The sequence below is a fragment of the Oncorhynchus keta genome, unplaced genomic scaffold (genome assembly GCF_023373465.1).
Source record: "Oncorhynchus keta strain PuntledgeMale-10-30-2019 unplaced genomic scaffold, Oket_V2 Un_contig_11201_pilon_pilon, whole genome shotgun sequence".
NCBI classification, from domain to species: Eukaryota; Metazoa; Chordata; class Actinopteri; order Salmoniformes; family Salmonidae; genus Oncorhynchus; species Oncorhynchus keta.
The window spans coordinates 131,988-158,243 of NW_026277353.1; the positions used below are offsets into that span (position 1 = coordinate 131,988).

The 26,256-nt window shown below is 41.6% G+C and overlaps 1 protein-coding gene across 1 annotated transcript in view; it reads left to right on the plus strand.

Moving 5' to 3' along the window:
• slc1a4 (solute carrier family 1 member 4) overlaps positions 1 to 26,256 on the plus strand; it is a 58,516-nt gene that overhangs the window by 17,413 nt on the left and 14,847 nt on the right. The window contains exons 3-5 of the mRNA XM_052500536.1: positions 9,332 to 9,397; positions 22,468 to 22,634; positions 22,991 to 23,224. Coding sequence (XP_052356496.1) covers positions 9,332 to 9,397; positions 22,468 to 22,634; positions 22,991 to 23,224 — 467 coding nt within the window. The remainder of the gene's footprint in view (positions 1 to 9,331; positions 9,398 to 22,467; positions 22,635 to 22,990; positions 23,225 to 26,256) is intronic.

The window sequence follows — 26,256 nt, forward strand, 5'->3', positions numbered from 1 at the left end:
CATCATGGTAAAACCTGTTGTCATCTACTGTAGTATTACATCATGGTAAAACCTGTTGTCATCTACTGTAGTATTACATCATGGTAAAACCTGTTGTCATCTACTGTAGTATTACATCATGGTAAAACCTGTTGTCATCTACTGTAGTATTACATCATGGTAAAACCTGTTGTCATCTACTGTAGTATTACATCATGGTAAAACCTGTTGTCATCTACTGTAGTATTACATCATGGTAAAACCTGTTGTCACCATCTACTGTAGTATTACATCATGGTAAAACCTGTTGTCATCTACTGTAGTACTACATCATGGTAAAACCAACTCCCCTCTCTTTTGGTGTGGGATAAACTTAATTAAATTAGGTCTGGAGGCCCCTACTTCCACAAACTATGTCAGTCAACATAGGACAAACTGCCGGTGTGACAGGCTAAGGAGGCAGACTGAGTACCCAGAGAATGAGCCCCCAAAGTAGGGTACAGGCGTCAGGCAGATGGGATGTGGTAGAGTAAAAGGGGGGGTATCAGAGAGATGGAGGGGGACGGTGAGAGCGGGAGAGGGAATCTAATCTTCAGCCATGCTGAACACAGATTACATATGTAGACACTGTCCACTGGGAATAGCCCCTATTGGCACTGATAGACAGGTACTGATGGGCTGAAACATATTTTAAAGAAAGAGAGAGGGAGGGAGAGAGAGAGGGAAATAAGAGACAGGTACTGATGGACTGAAACAAACATGTTTTAGAGAGAGAGAGATAATAGACAGGTACTGATGGACTGAAACATGTTTTAGAGAGAGAGATAAAGAGACAGGTACTGATGGACTGAAACATGTTTTAGAGAGAGAGAGAGAGATAATAGACAGGTACTGATGGACTGAAACATGTTTTAGAGAGAGAGAGATAATAGACAGGTACTGATGGACTGAAACATACATGTTTTAGAGAGAGATAAAGAGACAGATACTGATGGACTGAAACATGTTTTAGAGAGAGAGAGATAATAGACAGGTACTGATGGACTGAAACATACATGTTTTAGAGAGAGAGATAAAGAGACAGGTACTGATGGACTGAAACATGTTTTAGAGAGAGAGAGATAAAGAGACAGGTACTGATGGACTGAAACATGTTTTAGAGAGAGAGAGATAATAGACAGGTACTGATGGACTGAAACATACATGTTTTAGAGAGAGAGAGATAATAGACAGGTACTGATGGACTGAAACATGTTTTAGAGAGAGAGAGATAAGAGACAGGTACTGATGGACTGAAACATACATGTTTTAGAGAGAGAGAGATAATAGACAGGTACTGATGGACTGAAACATGTTTTAGAGAGAGAGATAATAGACAGGTACTGATGGACTGAAACATGTTTTAGAGAGAGAGAGATAATAGACAGGTACTGATGGACTGAAACATACATGTTTTAGAGAGAGAGAGATAAAGAGACAGGTACTGATGGACTGAAACATGTTTTAGAGAGAGAGAGATAAAGAGACAGGTACTGATGGACTGAAACATACATGTTTTAGAGAGAGAGATAATAGACAGGTACTGATGGACTGAAACATGTTTTAGAGAGAGAGAGATAAGAGACAGGTACTGATGGACTGAAACATACATGTTTTAGAGAGAGAGAGATAATAGATAGGTACTGATGGACTGAAACATGTTTTAGAGAGAGAGAGATAGTAGACAGGTACTGATGGACTGAAACATACATGTTTTAGAGAGAGAGAGATAATAGACAGGTACTGATGGACTGAAACATGTTTTAGAGAGAGAGAGATAAAGAGACAGGTACTGATGGACTGAAACATACATGTTTTAGATAATAGACAGATACTGATGGACTGAAACATGTTTTAGAGAGAGATAATAGACAGGTACTGATGGACTGATACAACATGTTTTAGAGAGAGAGAGATAAAGAGACAGGTACTGATGGACTGAAACATACATGTTTTAGAGAGAGAGAGATAATAGACAGGTACTGATGGACTGAAACATGTTTTAGAGAGAGAGAGATAGTAGACAGGTACTGATGGACTGAAACATACATGTTTTAGAGAGAGAGAGATAATAGACAGGTACTGATGGACTGAAACATACATGTTTTAGAGAGAGAGAGATAAAGAGACAGGTACTGATGGACTGAAACATACATGTTTTAGAGAGAGAGAGATAATAGACAGGTACTGATGGACTGAAACATGTTTTAGAGAGAGAGAGATAATAGACAGGTACTGATGGACTGAAACATGTTTTAGAGAGAGAGAGATAATAGACAGATACTGATGGACTGAAACATGTTTTAGAGAGAGAGAGATAATAGACAGGTACTGATGGACTGAAACATGTTTTAGAGAGAGAGAGATAATAGACAGGTACTGATGGACTGAAACATGTTTTAGAGAGAGAGAGATAAAGAGACAGGTACTGATGGACTGAAACATGTTTTAGAGAGAGAGAGATAATAGACAGGTACTGATGGACTGAAACATGTTTTAGAGAGAGAGAGATAAAGAGACAGGTACTGATGGACTGAAACATGTTTTAGAGAGAGAGAGATAATAGACAGGTACTGATGGACTGAAACATACATGTTTTAGAGAGAGAGAGATAATAGACAGGTACTGATGGACTGAAACATGTTTTAGAGAGAGAGAGATAATAGACAGGTACTGATGGACTGAAACATGTTTTAGAGAGAGAGAGATAATAGACAGGTACTGATGGACTGAAACATGTTTTAGAGAGAGAGAGATAAAGAGACAGGTACTGATGGACTGAAACATGTTTTAGAGAGAGAGAGATAATAGACAGGTACTGATGGACTGAAACATACATGTTTTAGAGAGAGAGAGATAATAGACAGGTACTGATGGACTGAAACATGTTTTAGAGAGAGGGAGATAAAGACCAGACCACATTTATACCCTCCACACTCATCTACTCGTGTTTTGTCGACTTCAAGAAAGAATTTGATTAAATTTGGAAAAATGTATTTTTGATAAATGAATAGAAACTGGTGATCTTATTAAATCAATGAACACTAAAAACAAATGTGTGGTTAAAATTGGCAACAAACAGGGCTGCTCAATTAGTCCAACACTAGTTAACATATACATTAATGAATTGGGAAAATCATTAGAAGAATCTGCAGCACTTGGTCTCACTCTACACAACACTGAAATCTAGGCACCTGGTCTCACTCTACACAACACTGAAATCTAGGCACCTGGTCTCACTCTACACAACACTGAAATCTAGGCACCTGGTCTCACTCTACACAACACTGAAATCTAGGCACCTGGTCTCACTCTACACAACACTGAAATCTGCAGCACCTGGTCTCACTCTACACAACACTGAAATCTAGGCACCTGGTCTCACTACACACAACACTGAAATCTGCAGCACCTGGTCTCACTCTACACAACACTGAAATCTGCAGAACCTGGTCTCACCCTACACAACACTGAAATCAAGTGTCTGCTGTACACAGATGACCTGATGCTGCTGTATCCCACTAAGGAGGAGTTATAGCAGCACCTAGATCATCTGCACAGGTTCTGTCAGACCTGGGCTCTGACCGTTAACCACAGGTTCTGTCAGACCTGGGCTCTGACCGTTAACCACAGGTTCTGTCAGACCTGGGCTCTGACCGTTAACCACAGGTTCTGTCTGACCTGGGCTCTGACCGTTAACCACAGGTTCTGTCAGACCTGGGCTCTGACCGTTAACCACAGGTTCTGTCAGACCTGGGCTCTGACCGTTAACCACAGGTTCTGTCAGACCTGGGCTCTGACCGTTAATCACAGGTTTTGTCTGACCTGGGCTCTGGGCTCTGACCGTTAACCACAGGTTCTGTCAGACCTGGACTCTGACCGTTAACCACAGGTTCTGTCTGACCTGGGCTCTGACCGTTAATCAGAGGTTCTGTCAGACCTGGGCTCTGCCCGTTAACCACAGGTTCTGTCAGACCTGGGCTCTGCCCGTTAATCAGAGGTTCTGTCAGACCTGGGTTAACCACGGGTTCTGTCAGACCTGGGCTCTGACCGTTAACCACAGGTTCTGTCTGACCTGGGCTCTGACCGTTAACCACAGGTTCTGTCAGACCTGGGCTCTGACCGTTAATCACAGGTTCTGTCAGACCTGGGCTCTGACCGTTAACCACAGGTTCTGTCTGACCTGGGCTCTGACCGTTAACCACAGGTTCTGTCTGGGCTCTGACCGTTAACCACAGGTTCTGTCAGACCTGGACTCTGACCGTTAACCACAGGTTCTGTCAGACCTGGGCTCTGACCGTTAATCACAGGTTCTGTCAGACCTGGGCTCTGACCGTTAACCACAGGTTCTGTCAGACCTGGGCTCTGACCGTTAACCACAGGTTCTGTCAGACCTGGGCTCTGACCGTTAACCACAGGTTCTGTCAGACCTGGGCTCTGACCGTTAACCACAGGTTCTGTCAGACCTGGGCTCTGACCGTTAATCACAGGTTCTGTCAGACCTGGGCTCTGACCGTTAACCACAGGTTCTGTCAGACCTGGGCTCTGACCGTTAACCACAGGTTCTGTCAGACCTGGGCTCTGACCGTTAACCACAGGTTCTGTCAGACCTGGGCTCTGACCGTTAATCACAGGTTCTGTCAGACCTGGGCTCTGACCGTTAACCACAGGTTCTGTCAGACCTGGGCTCTGACCGTTAACCACAGGTTCTGTCAGACCTGGGCTCTGACCGTTAACCACAGGTTCTGTTAGACCTGGGCTCTGACCGTTAACCACAGGTTCTGTCAGACCTGGGCTCTGACCGATAATCACCGGTTCTGTCAGACCTGGGCTCTGACTGTTAATCACAGGTTCTGTCAGACCTGGGCTCTGACCGTTATCCACAGGTTCTGTCAGACCTGGGCTCTGACTGTTATTCACAGGTTCTGTCTGACCTGGGCTCTGACCGTTAACCACAGGTTCTGTCAGACCTGGGCTCTGACCGATAATCACAGGTTCTGCTGACCTGGGCTCTGACCGTTAACCACAGGTTCTGTCAGACCTGGGCTCTGACCGTTAACCACAGGTTCTGTCAGACCTGGGCTCTGACCGTTAATCACAGGTTCTGTCAGACCTGGGCTCTGACCGTTAACCACAGGTTCTGTCAGACCTGGTTAACCACAGGTTCTGTCAGACCTGGGCTCTGACCGTTAACCACAGGTTCTGTCAGACCTGGGCTCTGACCGTTAATCACAGGTTCTGTCAGACCTGGGCTCTGACCGTTAATCACAGGTTCTGTCAGACCTGGGCTCTGACCGTTAACCACAGGTTCTGTCAGACCTGGGCTCTGACCGTTAACCACAGGTTCTGTCAGACCTGGGCTCTGACCGTTAACCACAGGTTCTGTCAGACCTGGGCTCTGACCGTTAACCACAGGTTCTGTCAGACCTGGGCTCTGACCGTTAATCACAGGTTCTGTCAGACCTGGGCTCTGACCGTTAACCACAGGTTCTGTCAGACCTGGGCTCTGACCGTTAACCACAGGTTCTGTCAGACCTGGGCTCTGACCGTTAACCACAGGTTCTGTCAGACCTGGGCTCTGACCGTTAACCACAGGTTCTGTCAGACCTGGGCTCTGACCGTTAACCACAGGTTCTGTCAGACCTGGGCTCTGACCATTAATCACAGGTTCTGTCTGACCTGGGCTCTGACCGTTAACCACAGGTTCTGTCAGACCTGGACTCTGACCGTTAATCACAGGTTCTGTCAGACCTGGGCTCTGACCGTTAACCACAGGTTCTGTCAGACCTGGGCTCTGACTGTTAACCACAGGTTCTGTCAGACCTGGGCTCTGACCGTTAACCTAAAGAAAACAAATATAATGATATTCCAAGAGAGGTAAGGAAATCAGGATTATAAATACAAATTCTATTTGGACACAGTTCTTTTAGAAAACACCAAAAACTACACGACCAAAAGTATGTGGACACCTGCTCGTCAAACATCTCATTCCAAAATCATAGACATTAATATGGAGTTGGTCCCCCCTTTGCTGCTATAACAGCCTGCACTCTGCACCGCCTGGGGACTTGCTTCCATTCAGCCACAAGAGCATTAGTGAGGTTGGGCACTGATGTTGGGTGAATAGGCCTGGCTCGCAGTCAGCATTCCAATTCATCCCAAAGGAATTCGATGGGGTTGAGGTCAGGGCTCTGTGCAGGACAGTCAAGTTCTTCCACACCGATCTCAACAAACCATTTCTTTATTGAACTTGCTTTGTGCATGGGGGCATTGTCGTGCTGAAACAGAAAAGGGCCTTCCCCAAACTGTTGCCACAAAGTTGGAAGTACAGAATCTAGAATGTCATTGTATGCTGTAGTGTTAAGATTTCCCTTCACTGGAACTAAGGGGCCCGAACCATGAAAAACAGCCCCAGACCATTATTACTCCTCCACCAAACTTTACAGTTGGCACTATGCATTGGGGCAGGTAGTGTTCTCTTGGCATCCGCCAAACTCAGATTAGTCTGACTGCCAGATGGTAAAGCATGATTCATAATTCCAGAGAACGTGTTTCCACTGCTCCAGAGTCCAATGGTGATGAGCTTTACACCGCTTGACATTGCGCATGGTAATCTTAGGCTTGTGTGCGCCTGCTCGGGCCATGGAAACCCATTTCATTAAGCTCTCGACGAACAGTTCTTGTGCTGACGTTGCTTCCAGAGGCCGCTTGGAACTCGGAAGTAAGTGTTGCAATCGAGGACAGACAATTTTTACACTCTGCGAGCTTCAGCACTTGGTGGTCCCATTCTGTGAGCTTGTGTGGCCTACCACTTCGTCGCTGAGCTGTTGTTGCTCCTAGACGTTTCCACTTCACCACAGCACTTACAGTTGACCGGGGCAGTTCTAGCAGGGCAGAAATTTGAAGAATTTACTTGTTGGAAAGGTGGCATCCTATGACGATGCCACGTTGAAAGTCACTGAGCTCTTCAGTAAGGCCATTCTACTGCCAATGTTTGTCTATGGAGATTGCATGTCTGTGTGTTAGATTTTAAAAACCTGTCAGCAATGGGTGTGGCTGAAATAGCCGAATCCACTAATTTGAAGGGATGTCCACATACTTTTGTATATATAGTGTATCTATATATAGTGTATCTAGCTACCTGCAACACAGGTATCTTTCGCATGGCGGTAAATTAGCTCAGAGACAAAGCAAGAAGATCATTCTATGCCATTAAAAGAAACATTAATATTCACCAGTTTGGGCTGGCTAGTGGCATCAGTGCTATGTGTGTGTGTGTGTGTGTGTGTGTGTGTGTGTGTGTGTGTGTGTGTGTGTGTGTGTGTGTGTGTGTGTGTGTGTGTGTGTGTGTGTGTGTGTGTGTGTGTGTGTGTGTGTGTGTGTGTGTGTGTGGGCGAATGGTAGGGGGCCAGCTAAACAGCAGTGGAGGGGTCCAGATCTTTCTGAGTGCAGGGCCTCAATGGACAGAGAGGAAAAGGTGTGTGTTGTTTTGGCGAATGGTAGGGGGCCAGCTGAACAGCAGTGGGGGTCCAGATCTTTCAGAGTGCAGGGACTCAATGGACAGAGAGGAAAAAGGAGTGTGTGTGTGTGAGAACAGGGAGAGGGGTCTCTGCCATTGTCTGCTGGTCTCTGGTTGCCAGGTCCTGCCAGTTCCTCTCCACCACAGATCTGAAGATGCTTTGTGTCTCTGCTGGTCTCTGGTCCCATAAAGAACAGTCAGTTCTTACTAAAATGACTTTTATCTTCTTTTTTTATTTTTTAAAAATCAGAAACTAAATACATCTCTGAAACAGGCATTCATCAGCACAGGAACTAAAGACATATCTGAAACAGGCATTCATCAGCACAGGAACTAAAGACATATCTGAAACAGGCATTCATCAGCACAGAAACTAAAGACATATCTGAAACAGGCATTCATCAGCACAGAAACTAAAGACACATCTGAAACAGGCATTCATCAGCACAGGAACTAAAGACATATCTGAAACAGGCATTCATCAGCACAGGAACTAAAGACATATCTGAAACAGGCATTCATCAGCACAGGAACTAAAGACACATCTGAAACAGGCATTTATCAGCACAGGAACTAAAGACATATCTGAAACAGGCATTCATCAGCACAGGAACTAAAGACATATCTGAAACAGGCATTTATCAGCACAGGAACTAAAGACATATCTGAAACAGGCATTCATCAGCACAGGAACTAAAGACATATCTGAAACAGGCATTCATCAGCACAGGAACTAAAGACATATCTGAAACAGGCATTCATCAGCACAGGAACTAAAGACATATCTGAAACAGGCATTCATCAGCACAGGAACTAAAGACACATCTATGAAACAGGCATTCATCAGCACAGGAACTAAAGACATATCTGAAACAGGCATTCATCAGCACAGAAACTAAAGACATCTCTGAAACAGGCATTCATCAGCACAGGAACTAAAGACATCTCTGAAACAGGCATTCATCAGCACAGAAACTAAAGACATCTCTGAAACAGGCATTCATCAGCACAGGAACTAAAGACATATCTGAAACAGGCATTCATCAGCACAGGAACTAAAGACATATCTGAAACAGGCATTCATCAGCACAGGAACTAAAGACATATCTGAAACAGGCATTCATCAGCACAGGAACTAAAGACATATCTGAAACAGGCATTCATCAGCACAGGAACTAAAGACATATCTGAAACAGGCATTCATCAGCACAGGAACTAAAGACATATCTGAAACAGGCATTCATCAGCACAGGAACTAAAGACATATCTGAAACAGGCATTCATCAGCACAGGAACTAAAGACATCTCTGAAACAGGCATTCATCAGCACAGGAACTAAAGACATCTCTGAAACAGGCATTCATCAGCACAGGAACTAAAGACATCTCTGAAACAGGCATTCATCAGCACAGGAACTAAAGACATCTCTGAAACAGGGTCTCGTCTGCTTAGTGTTTGCATGTACTGGTGCTACCCTGTTATTTATTGAAGGGTATAAAACGTAGAGTTCAGAAGGATCACAATCATAGAGCTAAAATGTAAAAATGACTCATGGTTTTAGCTTTCATTCCCACCTGATCTGAAGAACATTGGAGCAAACCTTGCACAGGTGTAAACACTTACTACATCTGACAATAAATACTTGATCCTAAGTACTTTAATTGAACTAGTTACTTGTTCGTGAATGGCTTTGTTAACATACATGTACTTCCAAATAATTGTTGTTTAAATAAAGTTATTATTATTTTTTAATATTCTATTGATGTTTTCTCTGTCTCTTCCTCCGTGTCACAGTATGCCACTGATTACAAGATGGTCGCCGTGGGAAACGACACCAATGGAACCATCCTCTACCAGAAGGTGCGTATTATGACATCCCTCATATTTGTTGGTTTGTTTGTTTGATTGTTTGTTAGGGTCTCATTTAGCCTGTCATAGGCTATTCGTCCAAGAAAGACCGAAATACCAAACGAATGACAACTTAAGGAAGTGGAATTACAACCACAGTACAGTAAGAACAAAGACACATTGGAAACATACACTATAAAAGAACAGGTGTCTGTGTTGGAGATTGAGGGGGCTGGTCCACAGACAGGAGGGGGCTGGTCCACAGACAGGAGGGGGCTGGTCCACGGACAGGAGGGATCTGGTCCACAGACAGGAGGGGGCTGGTCCACGGACAGGAGGGATCTGTTCCACAGACAGGAGGGATCTGGTCCATAGACAGGAGGGATCTGGTCCACAGACAGGAGGGGGCTGGTCCACGGACAGGAGGGATCTGGTCCACAGACAGGAGGGGGCTGGTCCACAGACAGGAGGGGGCTGGTCCACGGACAGGAGGGATCTGGTCCACAGACAGGAGGGGGCTGGTCCACAGACAGGAGGGGGCTGGTCCATGGACAGGAGGGATCTGGTCCACAGACAGGAGGGGCTGGTCCACAGACAGGAGGGATCTGGTCCACAGACAGGAGGGATCTGGTCCACAGACAGGAGGGATCTGGTCCACAGACAGGAGGGGGCTGGTCCACAGACTGGAGGGGGCTGGTCTACGGACGGGAGGGATCTGTTCCACAGACAGGAGGGGGCTGGTCCACAGACAGGAGGGATCTGGTCCACAGACAGGAGGGATCTGGTCCACAGACTGGAGGGATCATCTGATCCACGGACAGGAGGGATCTGTTCCACGGACAGGAGGGATCTGGTCCATAGACAGGAGGGATCTGGTCCACAGACAGGAGGGGGCTGGTCCACAGACAGGAGGGATCTGGTCCACAGACAGGAGGGATCTGTTCCACGGACAGGAGGGATCTGGTCCACAGACAGGAGGGATCTGTTCCACGGACAGGAGGGATCTGGTCCACAGACAGGAGGGATCTGGTCCACAGACAGGAGGGGGCTGATCCACAGACAGGAGGGATCTGGTCCACAGACAGGAGGGATCTGGTCCACAGACAGGAGGAGGCTGGTCCACAGACAGGAAGGAGGGGGCTGGTCCACAGACAGGAGGGATCTGGTCCACAGACAGGAGGGATCTGGTCCACAGACAGGAGGGATCTGGTCCACAGACAGGAGGGATCTGGTCCACAGACAGGAGGGATCTGTTCCACAGACAGGAGGGATCTGGTCCACAGACAGGAGGGGGCTGGTCCACAGACAGGAGGGATCTGGTTCACAGACAGGATGGGGCTGGTCCACAGACAGGAGGGATCTGGTCCACAGACAGGAGGGGGCTGATCCATAGACAGGAGGGATCTGGTTCACAGACAGGAGGGGGCTGGTCCACAGACAGGAGGGATCTGGTCCACAGACAGGAGGGGGCTGGTCCACAGACAGGATGGATCTGGTTCACAGACAGGAGGGGGCTGGTCCACAGACAGGAGGGATCTGGTTCACAGACAGGAGGGGGCTGGTCCACAGACAGGAGGGATCTGGTTCACAGACAGGAGGGGGCTGGTCCACAGACAGGGCAAATAACGAAACAGACAGGAAGAAAGTGGAAATGGAGTGAAGATCCTAGTCACCATATTCTGCGTTATTCTGTGTTATTGAGGGTACATCCCAAACAGCCCTGGGTCTGGTATTGGGGGTTAGTCCCAAACAGCCCTGGGTCTGGTATTGGGGGTACGTCCCAAACAGCTCTGGGTCTGGTATTGAGGGTACATCCCAAACAGCCCTGGGTCTGGTATTGGGGGTACGTCCCAAACAGCTCTGGGTCTGGTATTGGGGGTATGTCCCAAACAGCCCTGGGTCTGGTATTGGGGGTACGCCCCAAACAGCTCTGGGTCTGGTATTGGGGGTTAGTCCCAAACAGCCCTGGGTCTGGTATTGGGGGTACGTCCCAAACAGCTCTGGGTCTGGTATTGGGGGTACGTCCCAAACAGCCCTGGGTCTGGTATTGGGGGTACGCCCCAAACAGCTCTGGGTCTGGTATTGGGGGTTAGTCCCAAACAGCCCTGGGTCTGGTATTGGGGGTACGTCCCAAACAGCTCTGGGTCTGGTATTGGGGGTACGTCCCAAACAGCCCTGGGTCTGGTATTGGGGGTACGCCCCAAACAGCTCTGGGTCTGGTATTGGGGGTACGTCCCAAACAGCTATGAGAGACCAGTGGGAGGACAACGTACTGGACAACGTACTGGACAACGTACTGGACACACTCACACTGTTCTATGGTTCACTGTCCAATGTTGAAGACACTTGTCACGATACGCTACGCAAGTGACCAGCCGCTTCCATAGAAACACACATAGCAATATCCCTGGAGCCTGGTAACAAACAGAAAGGACTCAATACAAGTTTAACACTTCTTTCTTTAAAATGTGATCAGTATTCATCCACATCCTTAAGCCTGATCAGACCAAGCTACTCTGTTGTGACGTCAATGTCAGTCACTGTCCTGTGTTTGTTCAGTTATGCCATGTGTCATAGTCAGCCCTTATGTAGCCAGGCAGGCCCGGACTGTTGGCCCGCTAGCATGTACGTTTGACCAACGACTCTGCCTTTAAGAGAGAGAGAGTCCAAACAGGGAACACTGGTCTGGCACGGTCCGAGGATGGATTCCTGGCAAGGATATATTCCTGGAGCGACCGTTGTCCAGATACACTGAGATGTAGTGGCTGGTTGGCATTGCAGAGTGTTTGTGTGTATGTGTGCATGTGTACAGAGCTGGGGTGAGAAGGTCAACCATCGCTACAGGAAAACGTGACAGAATATTTTTCTCTATTTTCTTTTCTGTGTGAATTTCAGAAGACTTTTGAAAAAAGAAAAAGAGAACAAATTCTGTATCACCAAGATACTTATGTCATGGTCCAGATGATATGAGCTCCCACCCACCTGTCTGAGGAAGATTCAGTAGTCTACCATTTTGAAAGCCTACAGATGTAAAAAGAACAGAAAGGCCTGCACACCCTGTTCCTGCAGATGCTGCCAACTATCACCTCTGTTGACAACGTTTTGATCCCAAAGAGCTTCATGAGGTGAAAACATGTCGGCACAGCGCTTCACAGGGGATGATGTTCCAAAGAAACGAAACGCCAACAAACGTGACATGTCGGTTCACCATGAACACACAGATGACCACCATGCAGTGGTTAATGTGCGCAGCTCGACTGCACTGTACTCGGCTTGGAACGTGACAATGTTTCTGACTTGTTGACCTGACCTCCAAGCGAGGCTGGAAGGAAGCCCAGCCATGTCATCACTCAGCTGGGTAGTTTTCTGAATCGCCCCCTTGTACCTAGCTGTCAGACTGACAGGGGTATGCGTCCCAAATGCCACTCTATTACCTATATAGTGCACTACTTTTAACCAGGGCCCTATGGCGCTTCATAGGGATTATGGTACCATTTGGGACGCTCCCATAGAAATGCTTGGCTCATTCATTGGCAGAGAATTACCAGTCTATGAGGGGTACTGATGAACAGACACGGTAGACCCTCCACTGACTAGTGCCAATAATGGTGGGTCCCCCTAAAGGGGTCAATAGGAGCATAGCTCTTTTCTCTGTTCTGAATATCATTTGAGGAGACTATATAAATGGTAGCCTACTGAATCAAATAAACTGAAAGCCTATGTTCAGATGTTCTAATGTTCTGATGTCCTGTGTTCTGGTGTTCTGATGTTCTATGTTCTGATGTCCTATGTTCTGATGTCCTATGTTCTGATGTTCTGATGTCCTATGTTCTGATGTCCTATGTTCTGGTGTTCTGATGTCCTATGTTCTGATGTCCTGTGTTCTGGTGTTCTGATGTTCTATGTTCTGATGTCCTATGTTCTGATGTCCTGTGTTCTGGTGTTCTGATGTTCTATGTTCTGATGTCCTATGTTCTGATGTCCTATGTTCTGATGTTCTGATGTCCTATGTTCTGTCCTATGTTCTGATGTCCTATGTTCTGATGTCCTATGTTCTGATGTTCTATGTTCTGATGTTCTATGTTCTGTGTTCTGATGTCCTATGTTCTGATGTCCTGTGTTCTGATGTCCTATGTTCTATGTTCTGATGTCCTATGTTCTGATGTTCTATGTTCTGTGTTCTGATGTCCTATGTTTTATGTTCTGATGTCCTATGTTCTGATGTTCTATGTTCTGATGTTTTATGTTTTATGTTCTGATGTCCTATGTTCTATGTTCTGATGTCCTATGTTCTGATGTCCTATGTTCTGATGTCCTATGTTCTATGTTCTGATGTCCTATGTTCTATGTTCTGATGTCCTGTGTTCTGATGTCCTATGTTCTGATGTTCTATGTTCTGATGTCCTGTGTTCTGATGTTCTATGTTCTATGTTCTGATGTCCTATGTTCTGATGTCCTATGTTCTATGTTCTGATGTCCTATGTTCTGATGTCCTATGTTCTGATGTCCTATGTTCTATGTTCTGATGTCCTATGTTCTGATGTCCTATGTTCTATGTTCTGATGTCCTATGTTCTGATGTTCTATGTTCTGATGTCCTGTGTTCTGATGTCCTATGTTCTATGTTCTGATGTCCTGTGTTCTGATATCCTATGTTCTGATGTCCTATGTTCTGATGTCCTATGTTCTATGTTCTGATGTCCTATGTTCTGATGTCCTATGTTCTATGTTCTGATGTCCTATGTTCTGATGTCCTATGTTTTATGTTCTGATGTTTTATGTTCTGATGTTTTATGTTCTGATGTTTTATGTTCTGATGTTTTATGTTCTGATGTCCTATGTTTTATGTTCTGATGTTTTATGTTCTGATGTTTTATGTTCTGATGTTTTATGTTCTGATGTTTTATGTTCTGATGTCCTATGTTCTGATGTCCTATGTTCTGATGTTTTATGTTCTGATGTTTTATGTTCTGATGTTTTATGTTCTGATGTTTTATGTTCTGATGTTTTATGTTCTGATGTCCTATGTTTTATGTTCTGATGTCCTATGTTTTATGTTCTGATGTCCTATGTCCTATGTTCTGATGTCCTATGTTTTATGTTCTGATGTCCTATGTTTTATGTTCTGATGTCCTATGTCCTATGTTCTGATGTCCTATGTTTTATGTTCTGATGTTTTATGTTCTGATGTTTTATGTTCTGATGTTTTATGTTCTGATGTTTTATGTTCTGATGTCCTATGTTTTATGTTCTGATGTCCTATGTTTTATGTTCTGATGTTTTATGTTCTGATGTTTTATGTTCTGATGTTTTATGTTCTGATGTTTTATGTTCTGATGTCCTATGTTTTATGTTCTGATGTCCTATGTTTTATGTTCTGATGTCCTATGTTCTGATGTCCTATGTTTTATGTTCTGATGTCCTATGTTTTATGTTCTGATGTTTTATGTTCTGATGTTTTATGTTCTGATGTTTTATGTTCTGATGTTTTATGTTCTGATGTCCTATGTTTTATGTTTTATGTTCTGATGTTTTATGTTCTGATGTTTTATGTTTTATGTTCTGATGTTTTATGTTTTATGTTCTGATGTCCTATGTTTTATGTTCTGATGTTTTATGTTTTATGTTCTGATGTCCTATGTTCTATGTTCTGATGTTTTATGTTTTATGTTCTGATGTCCTATGTTTTATGTTTTATGTTCTGATGTTTTATGTTCTGATGTTTTATGTTTTATGTTCTGATGTTTTATGTTTTATGTTCTGATGTCCTATGTTTTATGTTCTGATGTTTTATGTTTTATGTTCTGATGTCCTATGTTCTATGTTCTGATGTTTTATGTTTTATGTTCTGATGTCCTATGTTTTATGTTTTATGTTCTGATGTTTTATGTTCTGATGTTTTATGTTCTGATGTCCTATGTTTTATGTTTTATGTTCTGATGTTTTATGTTCTGATGTTTTATGTTTTATGTTCTGATGTTTTATGTTTTATGTTCTGATGTCCTATGTTTTATGTTCTGATGTTTTATGTTTTATGTTCTGATGTCCTATGTTCTATGTTCTGATGTTTTATGTTTTATGTTCTGATGTCCTATGTTTTATGTTTTATGTTCTGATGTTTTATGTTCTGATGTTTTATGTTCTGATGTTTTATGTTTTATGTTCTGATGTCCTATGTTTTATGTTCTGATGTTTTATGTTTTATGTTCTGATGTCCTATGTTCTATGTTCTGATGTCCTATGTTCTGATGTCCTATGTTCTATGTTCTGATGTCCTATGTTCTGATGTTCTATGTTCTGATGTTCTATGTTCTGTGTTCTGATGTCCTATGTTCTGATGTCCTATGTTCTGATGTCCTATGTTCTATGTTCTGATGTCCTATGTTCTGATGTCCTATGTTTTATGTTCTGATGTCCTATGTTTTATGTTCTGATGTCCTATGTTTTATGTTTTATGTTCTGATGTTTTATGTTCTGATGTTTTATGTTCTGATGTTTTATGTTTTATGTTCTGATGTCCTATGTTTTATGTTCTGATGTTTTATGTTTTATGTTCTGATGTCCTATGTTCTATGTTCTGATGTCCTATGTTCTGATGTCCTATGTTCTATGTTCTGATGTCCTATGTTCTGATGTTCTATGTTCTGATGTTCTATGTTCTGTGTTCTGATGTCCTATGTTCTGATGTCCTATGTTCTGATGTCCTATGTTCTATGTTCTGATGTCCTATGTTCTGATGTCCTATGTTTTATGTTCTGATGTTTTATGTTCTGATGTTTTATGTTCTGATGTTTTATGTTCTGATGTCCTATGTTTTATGTTTTATGTTCTGATGTTTTATGTTCTGATGTTTTATGTTCTGATGTTTTATGTTTTATGTTCTGATGTCCTATGTTTTATGTTTTATGTTCTGATGTTTTATGTTCTGATGTTTTATGTTCTGATGTTTTATGTTTTATGTTCTGATGTCCTATGTTTTATGTTCTGATGTTTTATGTTTTATGTTCTGATGTCCTATGTTCTATGTTCTGATGTCCTATGTTCTGATGTCCTATGTTCTATGTTCTGATGTCCTATGTTCTGATGTTCTATGTTCTGATGTTCTATGTTCTGTGTTCTGATGTCCTATGTTCTGATGTCCTATGTTCTGATGTCCTATGTTCTATGTTCTGATGTCCTATGTTCTGATGTCCTATGTTTTATGTTCTGATGTTTTATGTTCTGATGTTTTATGTTCTGATGTTTTATGTTCTGATGTTTTATGTTCTGATGTTTTATGTTCTGATGTTTTATGTTCTGATGTTTTATGTTCTGATGTCCTATGTTCTGATGTTTTATGTTCTGATGTTTTATGTTCTGATGTTTTATGTTCTGATGTTTTATGTTCTGATGTCCTATGTTCTGATGTTTTATGTTCTGATGTTTTATGTTTTATGTTCTGATGTCCTATGTTTTATGTTCTGATGTTTTATGTTCTGATGTTTTATGTTCTGATGTTTTATGTTCTGATGTTTTATGTTCTGATGTCCTATGTTCTTGTTATGTTTTATGTTCTGATGTTTTATGTTCTGATGTCCTATGTTCTGATGTTTTATGTTCTGATGTTTTATGTTCTGATGTTTTATGTTCTGATGTCCTATGTTCTGATGTCCTATGTTTTATGTTCTGATGTTTTATGTTCTGATGTTTTATGTTCTGATGTTTTATGTTCTGATGTTTTATGTTTTATGTTCTGATGTTTTATGTTCTGATGTTTTATGTTCTGATGTTTTATGTTTTATGTTCTGATGTTTTATGTTCTGATGTTTTATGTTCTGATGTTTTATGTTCTGATGTTTTATGTTCTGATGTTTTATGTTCTGATGTCCTATGTTTTATGTTCTGATGTTTTATGTTTTATGTTCTGATGTTTTATGTTCTGATGTTTTATGTTCTGATGTCCTATGTTTTATGTTCTGATGTTTTATGTTCTGATGTTTTATGTTCTGATGTTTTATGTTCTGATGTTTTATGTTCTGATGTTTTATGTTCTGATGTTTTATGTTCTGATGTTTTATGTTCTGATGTCCTATGTTTTATGTTCTGATGTTTTATGTTCTGATGTTTTATGTTTTATGTTCTGATGTTTTATGTTCTGATGTTTTATGTTCTGATGTTTTATGTTCTGATGTTTTATGTTCTGATGTTTTATGTTCTGATGTCCTATGTTTTATGTTCTGATGTTTTATGTTCTGATGTTTTATGTTCTGATGTTTTATGTTCTGATGTTTTATGTTCTGATGTTTTATGTTCTGATGTCCTATGTTTTATGTTCTGATGTTTTATGTTCTGATGTTTTATGTTCTGATGTTTTATGTTCTGATGTTTTATGTTCTGATGTTTTATGTTCTGATGTTTTATGTTCTGATGTTTTATGTTCTGATGTCCTATGTTTTATGTTCTGATGTTTTATGTTCTGATGTTTTATGTTCTGATGTTTTATGTTCTGATGTTTTATGTTCTGATGTTTTATGTTCTGATGTTTTATGTTCTGATGTCCTATGTTTTATGTTCTGATGTTTTATGTTCTGATGTTTTATGTTCTGATGTTTTATGTTCTGATGTTTTATGTTCTGATGTCCTATGTTCTGATGTCCTATGTTTTATGTTCTGATGTTTTATGTTCTGATGTCCTATGTTCTGATGTTTTATGTTCTGATGTTTTATGTTCTGATGTTTTATGTTCTGATGTCCTATGTTCTGATGTCCTATGTTTTATGTTCTGATGTTTTATGTTCTGATGTTTTATGTTCTGATGTTTTATGTTCTGATGTTTTATGTTTTATGTTCTGATGTTTTATGTTCTGTTTTATGTTTTATGTTCTGATGTTTTATGTTCTGATGTTTTATGTTCTGATGTTTTATGTTCTGATGTTTTATGTTCTGATGTTTTATGTTCTGATGTTTTATGTTCTGATGTCCTATGTTCTGATGTCCTATGTTTTATGTTCTGATGTTTTATGTTTTATGTTCTGATGTTTTATGTTTTATGTTCTGATGTTTTATGTTCTGATGTCCTATGTTTTATGTTCTGATGTTTTATGTTCTGATGTTTTATGTTCTGATGTTTTATGTTCTGATGTTTTATGTTCTGATGTTTTATGTTCTGTTTTATGTTCTGATGTTTTATGTTCTGATGTCCTATGTTTTATGTTCTGATGTTTTATGTTCTGATGTTTTATGTTTTATGTTCTGATGTTTTATGTTCTGATGTTTTATGTTCTGATGTTTTATGTTCTGATGTTTTATGTTCTGATGTTTTATGTTCTGATGTCCTATGTTTTATGTTCTGATGTTTTATGTTCTGATGTTTTATGTTCTGATGTTTTATGTTCTGATGTTTTATGTTCTGATGTCCTATGTTTTATGTTCTAATGTTTTATGTTCTGATGTTTTATGTTCTGATGTTTTATGTTCTGATGTTTTATGTTCTGATGTTTTATGTTCTGATGTTTTATGTTCTGATGTTTTATGTTCTGATGTCCTATGTTTTATGTTCTGATGTTTTATGTTCTGATGTTTTATGTTCTGATGTTTTATGTTCTGATGTTTTATGTTCTGATGTTTTATGTTCTGATGTTTTATGTTCTGATGTCCTATGTTTTATGTTCTGATGTTTTATGTTCTGATGTTTTATGTTCTGATGTTTTATGTTCTGATGTTTTATGTTCTGATGTTTTATGTTCTGATGTTTTATGTTTTATGTTCTGATGTTTTATGTTCTGATGTTTTATGTTCTGATGTTTTATGTTTTATGTTCTGATGTTTTATGTTCTGATGTTTTATGTTCTGATGTTTTATGTTTTATGTTCTGATGTTTTATGTTCTGATGTTTTATGTTCTGATGTTTTATGTTCTGATGTTTTATGTTCTGATGTTTTATGTTCTGATGTTTTATGTTCTGATGTTTTATGTTCTGATGTTTTATGTTCTGATGTTTTATGTTCTGATGTTTTATGTTCTGATGTCCTATGTTCTGATGTTTTATGTTCTGATGTTTTATGTTCTGATGTTTTATGTTCTGATGTTTTATGTTCTGATGTCCTATGTTCTGATGTCCTATGTTCTGATGTTTTATGTTTTATGTTCTGATGTCCTATGTTTTATGTTCTGATGTTTTATGTTCTGATGTTTTATGTTCTGATGTTTTATGTTCTGATGTTTTATGTTCTGATGTCCTATGTTCTGATGTCCTATGTTTTATGTTCTGATGTTTTATGTTCTGATGTCCTATGTTCTGATGTTTTATGTTCTGATGTTTTATGTTCTGATGTTTTATGTTCTGATGTCCTATGTTCTGATGTCCTATGTTTTATGTTCTGATGTTTTATGTTCTGATGTTTTATGTTCTGATGTTTTATGTTCTGATGTTTTATGTTTTATGTTCTGATGTTTTATGTTCTGATGTTTTATGTTCTGATGTTTTATGTTTTATGTTCTGATGTTTTATGTTCTGATGTTTTATGTTCTGATGTTTTATGTTCTGATGTTTTATGTTCTGATGTCCTATGTTCTGATGTCCTATGTTTTATGTTCTGATGTTTTATGTTTTATGTTCTGATGTTTTATGTTTTATGTTCTGATGTTTTATGTTCTGATGTCCTATGTTTTATGTTCTGATGTTTTATGTTCTGATGTTTTATGTTCTGATGTTTTATGTTCTGATGTTTTATGTTCTGATGTTTTATGTTCTGATGTTTTATGTTCTGATGTCCTATGTTTTATGTTCTGATGTTTTATGTTCTGATGTTTTATGTTTTATGTTCTGATGTTTTATGTTCTGATGTTTTATGTTCTGATGTTTTATGTTCTGATGTTTTATGTTCTGATGTTTTATGTTCTGATGTCCTATGTTTTATGTTCTGATGTTTTATGTTCTGATGTTTTATGTTCTGATGTTTTATGTTCTGATGTTTTATGTTCTGATGTTTTATGTTCTGATGTCCTATGTTTTATGTTCTGATGTTTTATGTTCTGATGTTTTATGTTCTGATGTTTTATGTTCTGATGTTTTATGTTCTGATGTTTTATGTTCTGATGTTTTATGTTGTGATGTTTTATGTTCTGATGTCCTATGTTTTATGTTCTGATGTTTTATGTTCTGATGTTTTATGTTCTGATGTTTTATGTTCTGATGTTTTATGTTCTGATGTTTTATGTTCTGATGTTTTATGTTCTGATGTCCTATGTTTTATGTTCTGATGTTTTATGTTCTGATGTTTTATGTTCTGATGTTTTATGTTCTGATGTTTTATGTTCTGATGTCCTATGTTCTGATGTCCTATGTTTTATGTTCTGATGTTTTATGTTCTGATGTCCTATGTTCTGATGTTTTATGTTCTGATGTTTTATGTTCTGATGTTTTATGTTCTGATGTCCTATGTTCTGATGTCCTATGTTCTGATGTTTTATGTTCTGATGTTTTATGTTCTGATGTTTTATGTTCTGATGTTTTATGTTTTATGTTCTGATGTTTTATGTTCTGATGTTTTATGTTTTATGTTCTGATGTTTTATGTTCTGATGTTTTATGTTCTGATGTTTTATGTTCTGATGTTTTATGTTCTGATGTTTTATGTTCTGATGTTTTATGTTCTGATGTCCTATGTTCTGATGTCCTATGTTTTATGTTCTGATGTTTTATGTTTTATGTTCTGATGTTTTATGTTTTATGTTCTGATGTTTTATGTTCTGATGTCCTATGTTTTATGTTCTGATGTTTTATGTTCTGATGTTTTATGTTCTGATGTTTTATGTTCTGATGTTTTATGTTCTGATGTTTTATGTTCTGATGTTTTATGTTCTGATGTTTTATGTTCTGATGTCCTATGTTTTATGTTCTGATGTTTTATGTTCTGATGTTTTATGTTTTATGTTCTGATGTTTTATGTTCTGATGTTTTATGTTCTGATGTTTTATGTTCTGATGTTTTATGTTCTGATGTTTTATGTTCTGATGTCCTATGTTTTATGTTCTGATGTTTTATGTTCTGATGTTTTATGTTCTGATGTTTTATGTTCTGATGTTTTATGTTCTGATGTCCTATGTTTTATGTTCTGATGTTTTATGTTCTGATGTTTTATGTTCTGATGTTTTATGTTCTGATGTTTTATGTTCTGATGTTTTATGTTCTGATGTTTTATGTTCTGATGTTTTATGTTCTGATGTTTTATGTTCTGATGTTTTATGTTCTGATGTTTTATGTTCTGATGTTTTATGTTCTGATGTTTTATGTTCTGATGTCCTATGTTTTATGTTCTGATGTTTTATGTTCTGATGTTTTATGTTCTGATGTTTTATGTTCTGATGTTTTATGTTCTGATGTCCTATGTTTTATGTTCTGATGTTTTATGTTCTGATGTTTTATGTTCTGATGTCCTATGTTTTATGTTCTGATGTCCTATGTTCTGATGTTCTGTGTTATGGTGTTCTGTGTTCTGATGTTTTATGTTCTAATGTTATGATGTTCTAATGTTCTATTTTATATGTTCTGATATTCTGTGTTCAGATGTTATGATGTTCTGTGTTCTGATGTTCTATGTTCAGATGTTATGATGTTCTGATGTTCTATGTTCTGATGTTCTATGTTCTGATGTTTTATGTTCTGATGTTTTATGTTTTATGTTCTGATGTTTTATGTTCTGATGTCCTATGTTTTATGTTCTGATGTTTTATGTTCTGATGTTTTATGTTCTGATGTCCTATGTTCTGATGTTCTGTGTTATGGTGTTCTGTGTTCTGATGTTTTATGTTCTAATGTTATGATGTTCTAATGTTCTATTTTATATGTTCTGATATTCTGTGTTCAGATGTTATGATGTTCTGTGTTCTGATGTTCTATGTTCAGATGTTATGATGTTCTGATGTTCTATGTTCTGATGTTCTATGTTCTGATGTTATGATGTTCTGATGTTCTATGTTCTAATGTTCTATTTTATGTGTTGTAATTTTCTGTGTTCAAATGTTATGATCTGTGTTTTTTTAAATATATTTTTTTAAACTAACAACCATACATAAACAAAACTGTGTTATGTGTTCTATGTAGGTTCCTGTGGGCACAGAACCAGATGGTATGAACATCTTGGGCCTGGTTCTCTTTGCCATGGTGTTCGGTGTGGCACTGAGGAAGCTGGGAGAAGAGGGGGAGGAGCTCATACGCTTCTTCAACGCTTTCAATGAAGCCACCATGGTGCTGGTGTCCTGGATCATGTGGTGAGTGACCTTAAACAACCCAGATCATGTGATTAGCCTCTCCTGGTTCCCAAGACTATTCCCAAGGGAAAACAAGAGGAGCTTCTGATGGCTCACTAGATAAAGTCTGTACTGTTTATTCCTTAAGAACTGCAGGAGGTGTTGTAGGCTGCTGAGGCTATGCATTTGACACTGAAATGAGAAGCTACTTTTTTGACTGGGAAGCTGCCTACTTATGTAGAGTCAAATTAAACATTTAATTACATTTCTGATAAATGTTTTAGCTTTTCCTTTCAAATAAATCTGCAGCAAAAATAGATATTCTGTTAGTCATCACCTCACCAAATGGTATACATTCTATATTTCTCCTACCTCAGGTACGTCCCGTTCGGCATCATGTTCCTGGTGGGAAGTAAGATAGTGGAGATGGAGGATGTGGTTCTGTTGGTGACCAGTCTGGGGAAATACATATTTGCCTCTGTCCTGGGTCATATCATCCACGGGGGGGTTATCCTGCCTCTCATCTACTTTGGGTTCACACGCAAGAACCCCTTCAGCTTCCTGTCCGGCCTCATCACGCCCTTCACCACCGCCTTCGCCACCTGCTCCAGGTAGGCCTCTGTTACTGTATCCCTCCACCAGTCCTGGTACTATCCCTCCACCAGTCCAGGTACCATCCCTCCACTAGTCCAGGTACCATCCCTCCACCAGTCCAGGTACTATCCCTCCACTAGTCCAGGTACTATCCCTCCACCAGTCCATGTACTATCCCTCCACCAGTCCAGGTACAATCCCTCCACCTGATATCATTGGTTAATTCTCAGATATAAAAATAACATATCAAAAACATGATTGATTGTGTACGATCATAGATACAATTTGGCTACATAAGCTTACAAACATTTACAACAGCAAAATCACAATAATCACAAGAATGGCTTCATATCAAAGTCTACGTTGAGACCGAAGGAAGCAAGACTCTTTAAATTAAAGATCCAGGCAGCCTCTCATTTCAACAATAAATTGTCGAGGTCACCCCCTCTCCTAGGGAGGGTGACCTTTTCGATACCGATATAACGTAGTGACGAAATCGAGTAGTTTTATTCCAAAAAGTGGGCCGCAACTGGGTATACGATGCTCTGAGATTCGTTATTTTAATTAGTGCTTTGTTTTACCCACATCATTTTTACCACAAGGACTATACGATAAATACTGTCTTAGTGGAGCACGTGATAACACCTTTGATTGGGATCTGTTTGGGATCTGTTAGAAGGATCTACATTTGTAAGTGCCATTCCATTGAGCACAGCCATTACACTTGTAGTTTCCATCCAGTAGGGGTGCAAATATACATTGTGCAAATAGACAAATAGACATTGAAGCCAGGTGTGATAAGACAAAGACAGAACAAATGGAAAATGAAAAGTGGATTTGCGGTGGCTAGAAAGCCGGTGACGCCGCCCGAACAAGGAGAGGGACTGACTTTGGCGGAAGTCGTGACAGTACCCCCCCTTGACACGCATCTCCAGCAGCACGCCGACACCGACCTCGGGGACGACCCGGAGGACGAGGCGCAGGGCGATCCGGATGGAGACAGTGGAAATTCCGCAGCAATGAAGGGTCCAAGACGTCCTCCACTGGCACCCAACATCTCTCCTACGGACCGTATCCATCCCACTCCACGAGGTACTGAAGGCTCCTCTCCCGACGCCTTGAGTCCAGGATGGCTCGAACAGCATACGCCGGGCCCCCTCGATGTCCAGAGGGGGCGGAGGAACCTCCCGCACCTCAGCTTCCTGGAGTGGACCAGCCACCACCGGCCTGAGGAGAGACACATGGAACGAGGGATTAATGCGATAATCTGGGGGAAGCTGTAACCTGTAGCATACCTCGTTCTGTCTCCTCAGGACTTTAAATGGCCCCACAAACCGCGGACCCAGCTTCCGGCAGGGCTGGTGGAGGGGCAGGTTTCGGGTCGAACACCGGGGCCTCGCTGTGGTGGCGGTCGGCGCATGCTTTTTGCCGCCTCACGGTCTGTTGTAGGTGCGCATGGGCGGCCTCCCAGGTCTCCTCTGAGCACTTGAACCATTCGTACACCTCAGGAGCATCGATCTGGCTCTGATGCCACGGTGCCAGAACCGGCTGATAACCCAGTACGCACTGGAAAGGAGAGTTGTTAGGGGAGGAGTGGCGGAGTGAGTTTTGGGCCATCTGCCCAGGGGATGAACGTGGCCCACTCCACCGGCCGGTCCTGGCAAGATGACCGCAGAAACCTACCCACGTCCTGATTTACTCTCTCCACCTACCCGTTACTCTCAGGATGAAAACCTGAGGTAAGGCTGACTGGGACCCCCAGACGTTCTATGAACGCTCTCCAGACCCCGGACGTGAACTGGGGACCCCGATCAGAGACTATGTCCTCAGGCACCCCGTAGTGCCGGAAGACGTGAGTGAACAGGGCCTTCACAGTCTGTAGGGCCGTAGGGAGACCGGGCAGAGGAAGGAAACAGCAGAACTTAGAAAACCGATCCACAACGACCAGGAACGTGGTGTTGCCCTGTGAGGGAGGAAGATGCATCAGGAAGTCCACCGACAGGTGCGACCACTGCCGTTGTGGAACCGGTAAGGGTTGTAATTTCCTTCTGGGCAGGTGCCTGGGAGCCTTGCACTGGGCGCACACTGAGCAGGAGGAAACATAAATCCTCACGTCCTTGGCCAAGGTGGGCCACCAGTACTTCCCACTAAGGGGCGGCAGGGTAGCCTAGAGGTTAGAGCGTTGGACTAGTAACCGAAAGGTTGCAAGTTCGAATCCCCGAGCTGACAAGGTACAAATCTGTCGTTCTGCCCCTGAACAGGCAGTTAACCCACTGTTCCTAGGCCGTCATTGAAAATAAGAATTTGTTCTTAACTGACTTGCCTAGTAAAATAAAGGTAAATTTAAAGGCAACGCACCGTCCGACCGATGCCAGGATGACCAGAGGAGGGTGACGTATGGGCCCAATAGATCAAACGGTCGTGGACAGCAGACGGAACGTACAGGCGCCTAGCTGGACACTGAGGGGGAGTGGGCTCTGTGCGTAACGCCCGCTCGATGTCCGCGTCCAGCTCCCACACCACCGGTGCCACCAGGCAAGAGGCCGGAAGTATGGGAGTGTGATCCATGGAGCGCTGCTCTGTGTCATACATCTGTGACAGTGCATCTGTCTTTAGCGTTCTGTGTCCTCGCCGCCCGGATGTACTCCAGATTGCGGTGGTCAGTCCAGATGAGAAAAGGGGTGTTTTAGCCCCCTCAAGCCAATGTCTCCACGCCTTCAGAGCCTTGACTATAGCCAACAGCTCCCGGTCCCCCACATCATAGTTTCGCTCTGCCGGGCTGAGCTTCTTCGAAAAGAAAGCACAGGGGCGGAGCTTTGGTGGCGTACCCGAGCGCTGAGAGAGCACAGCTCCTATCCCAGCCTCGGACACGTCCACCTCCACTATGAACGCCAAAGAGGGATCCGGATGAGCCAGCACGGGAGCCGAGGTAAACAGAGCCTTCAGGTGACCAAAGCCCTGTCCGCCTCAGCCGACCACTGCAGCCGCACCGGTCCCCCCTTCAGCAGTGAGGTAATGGGAGCTGCTACCTGACCAAAACCCCAGATAA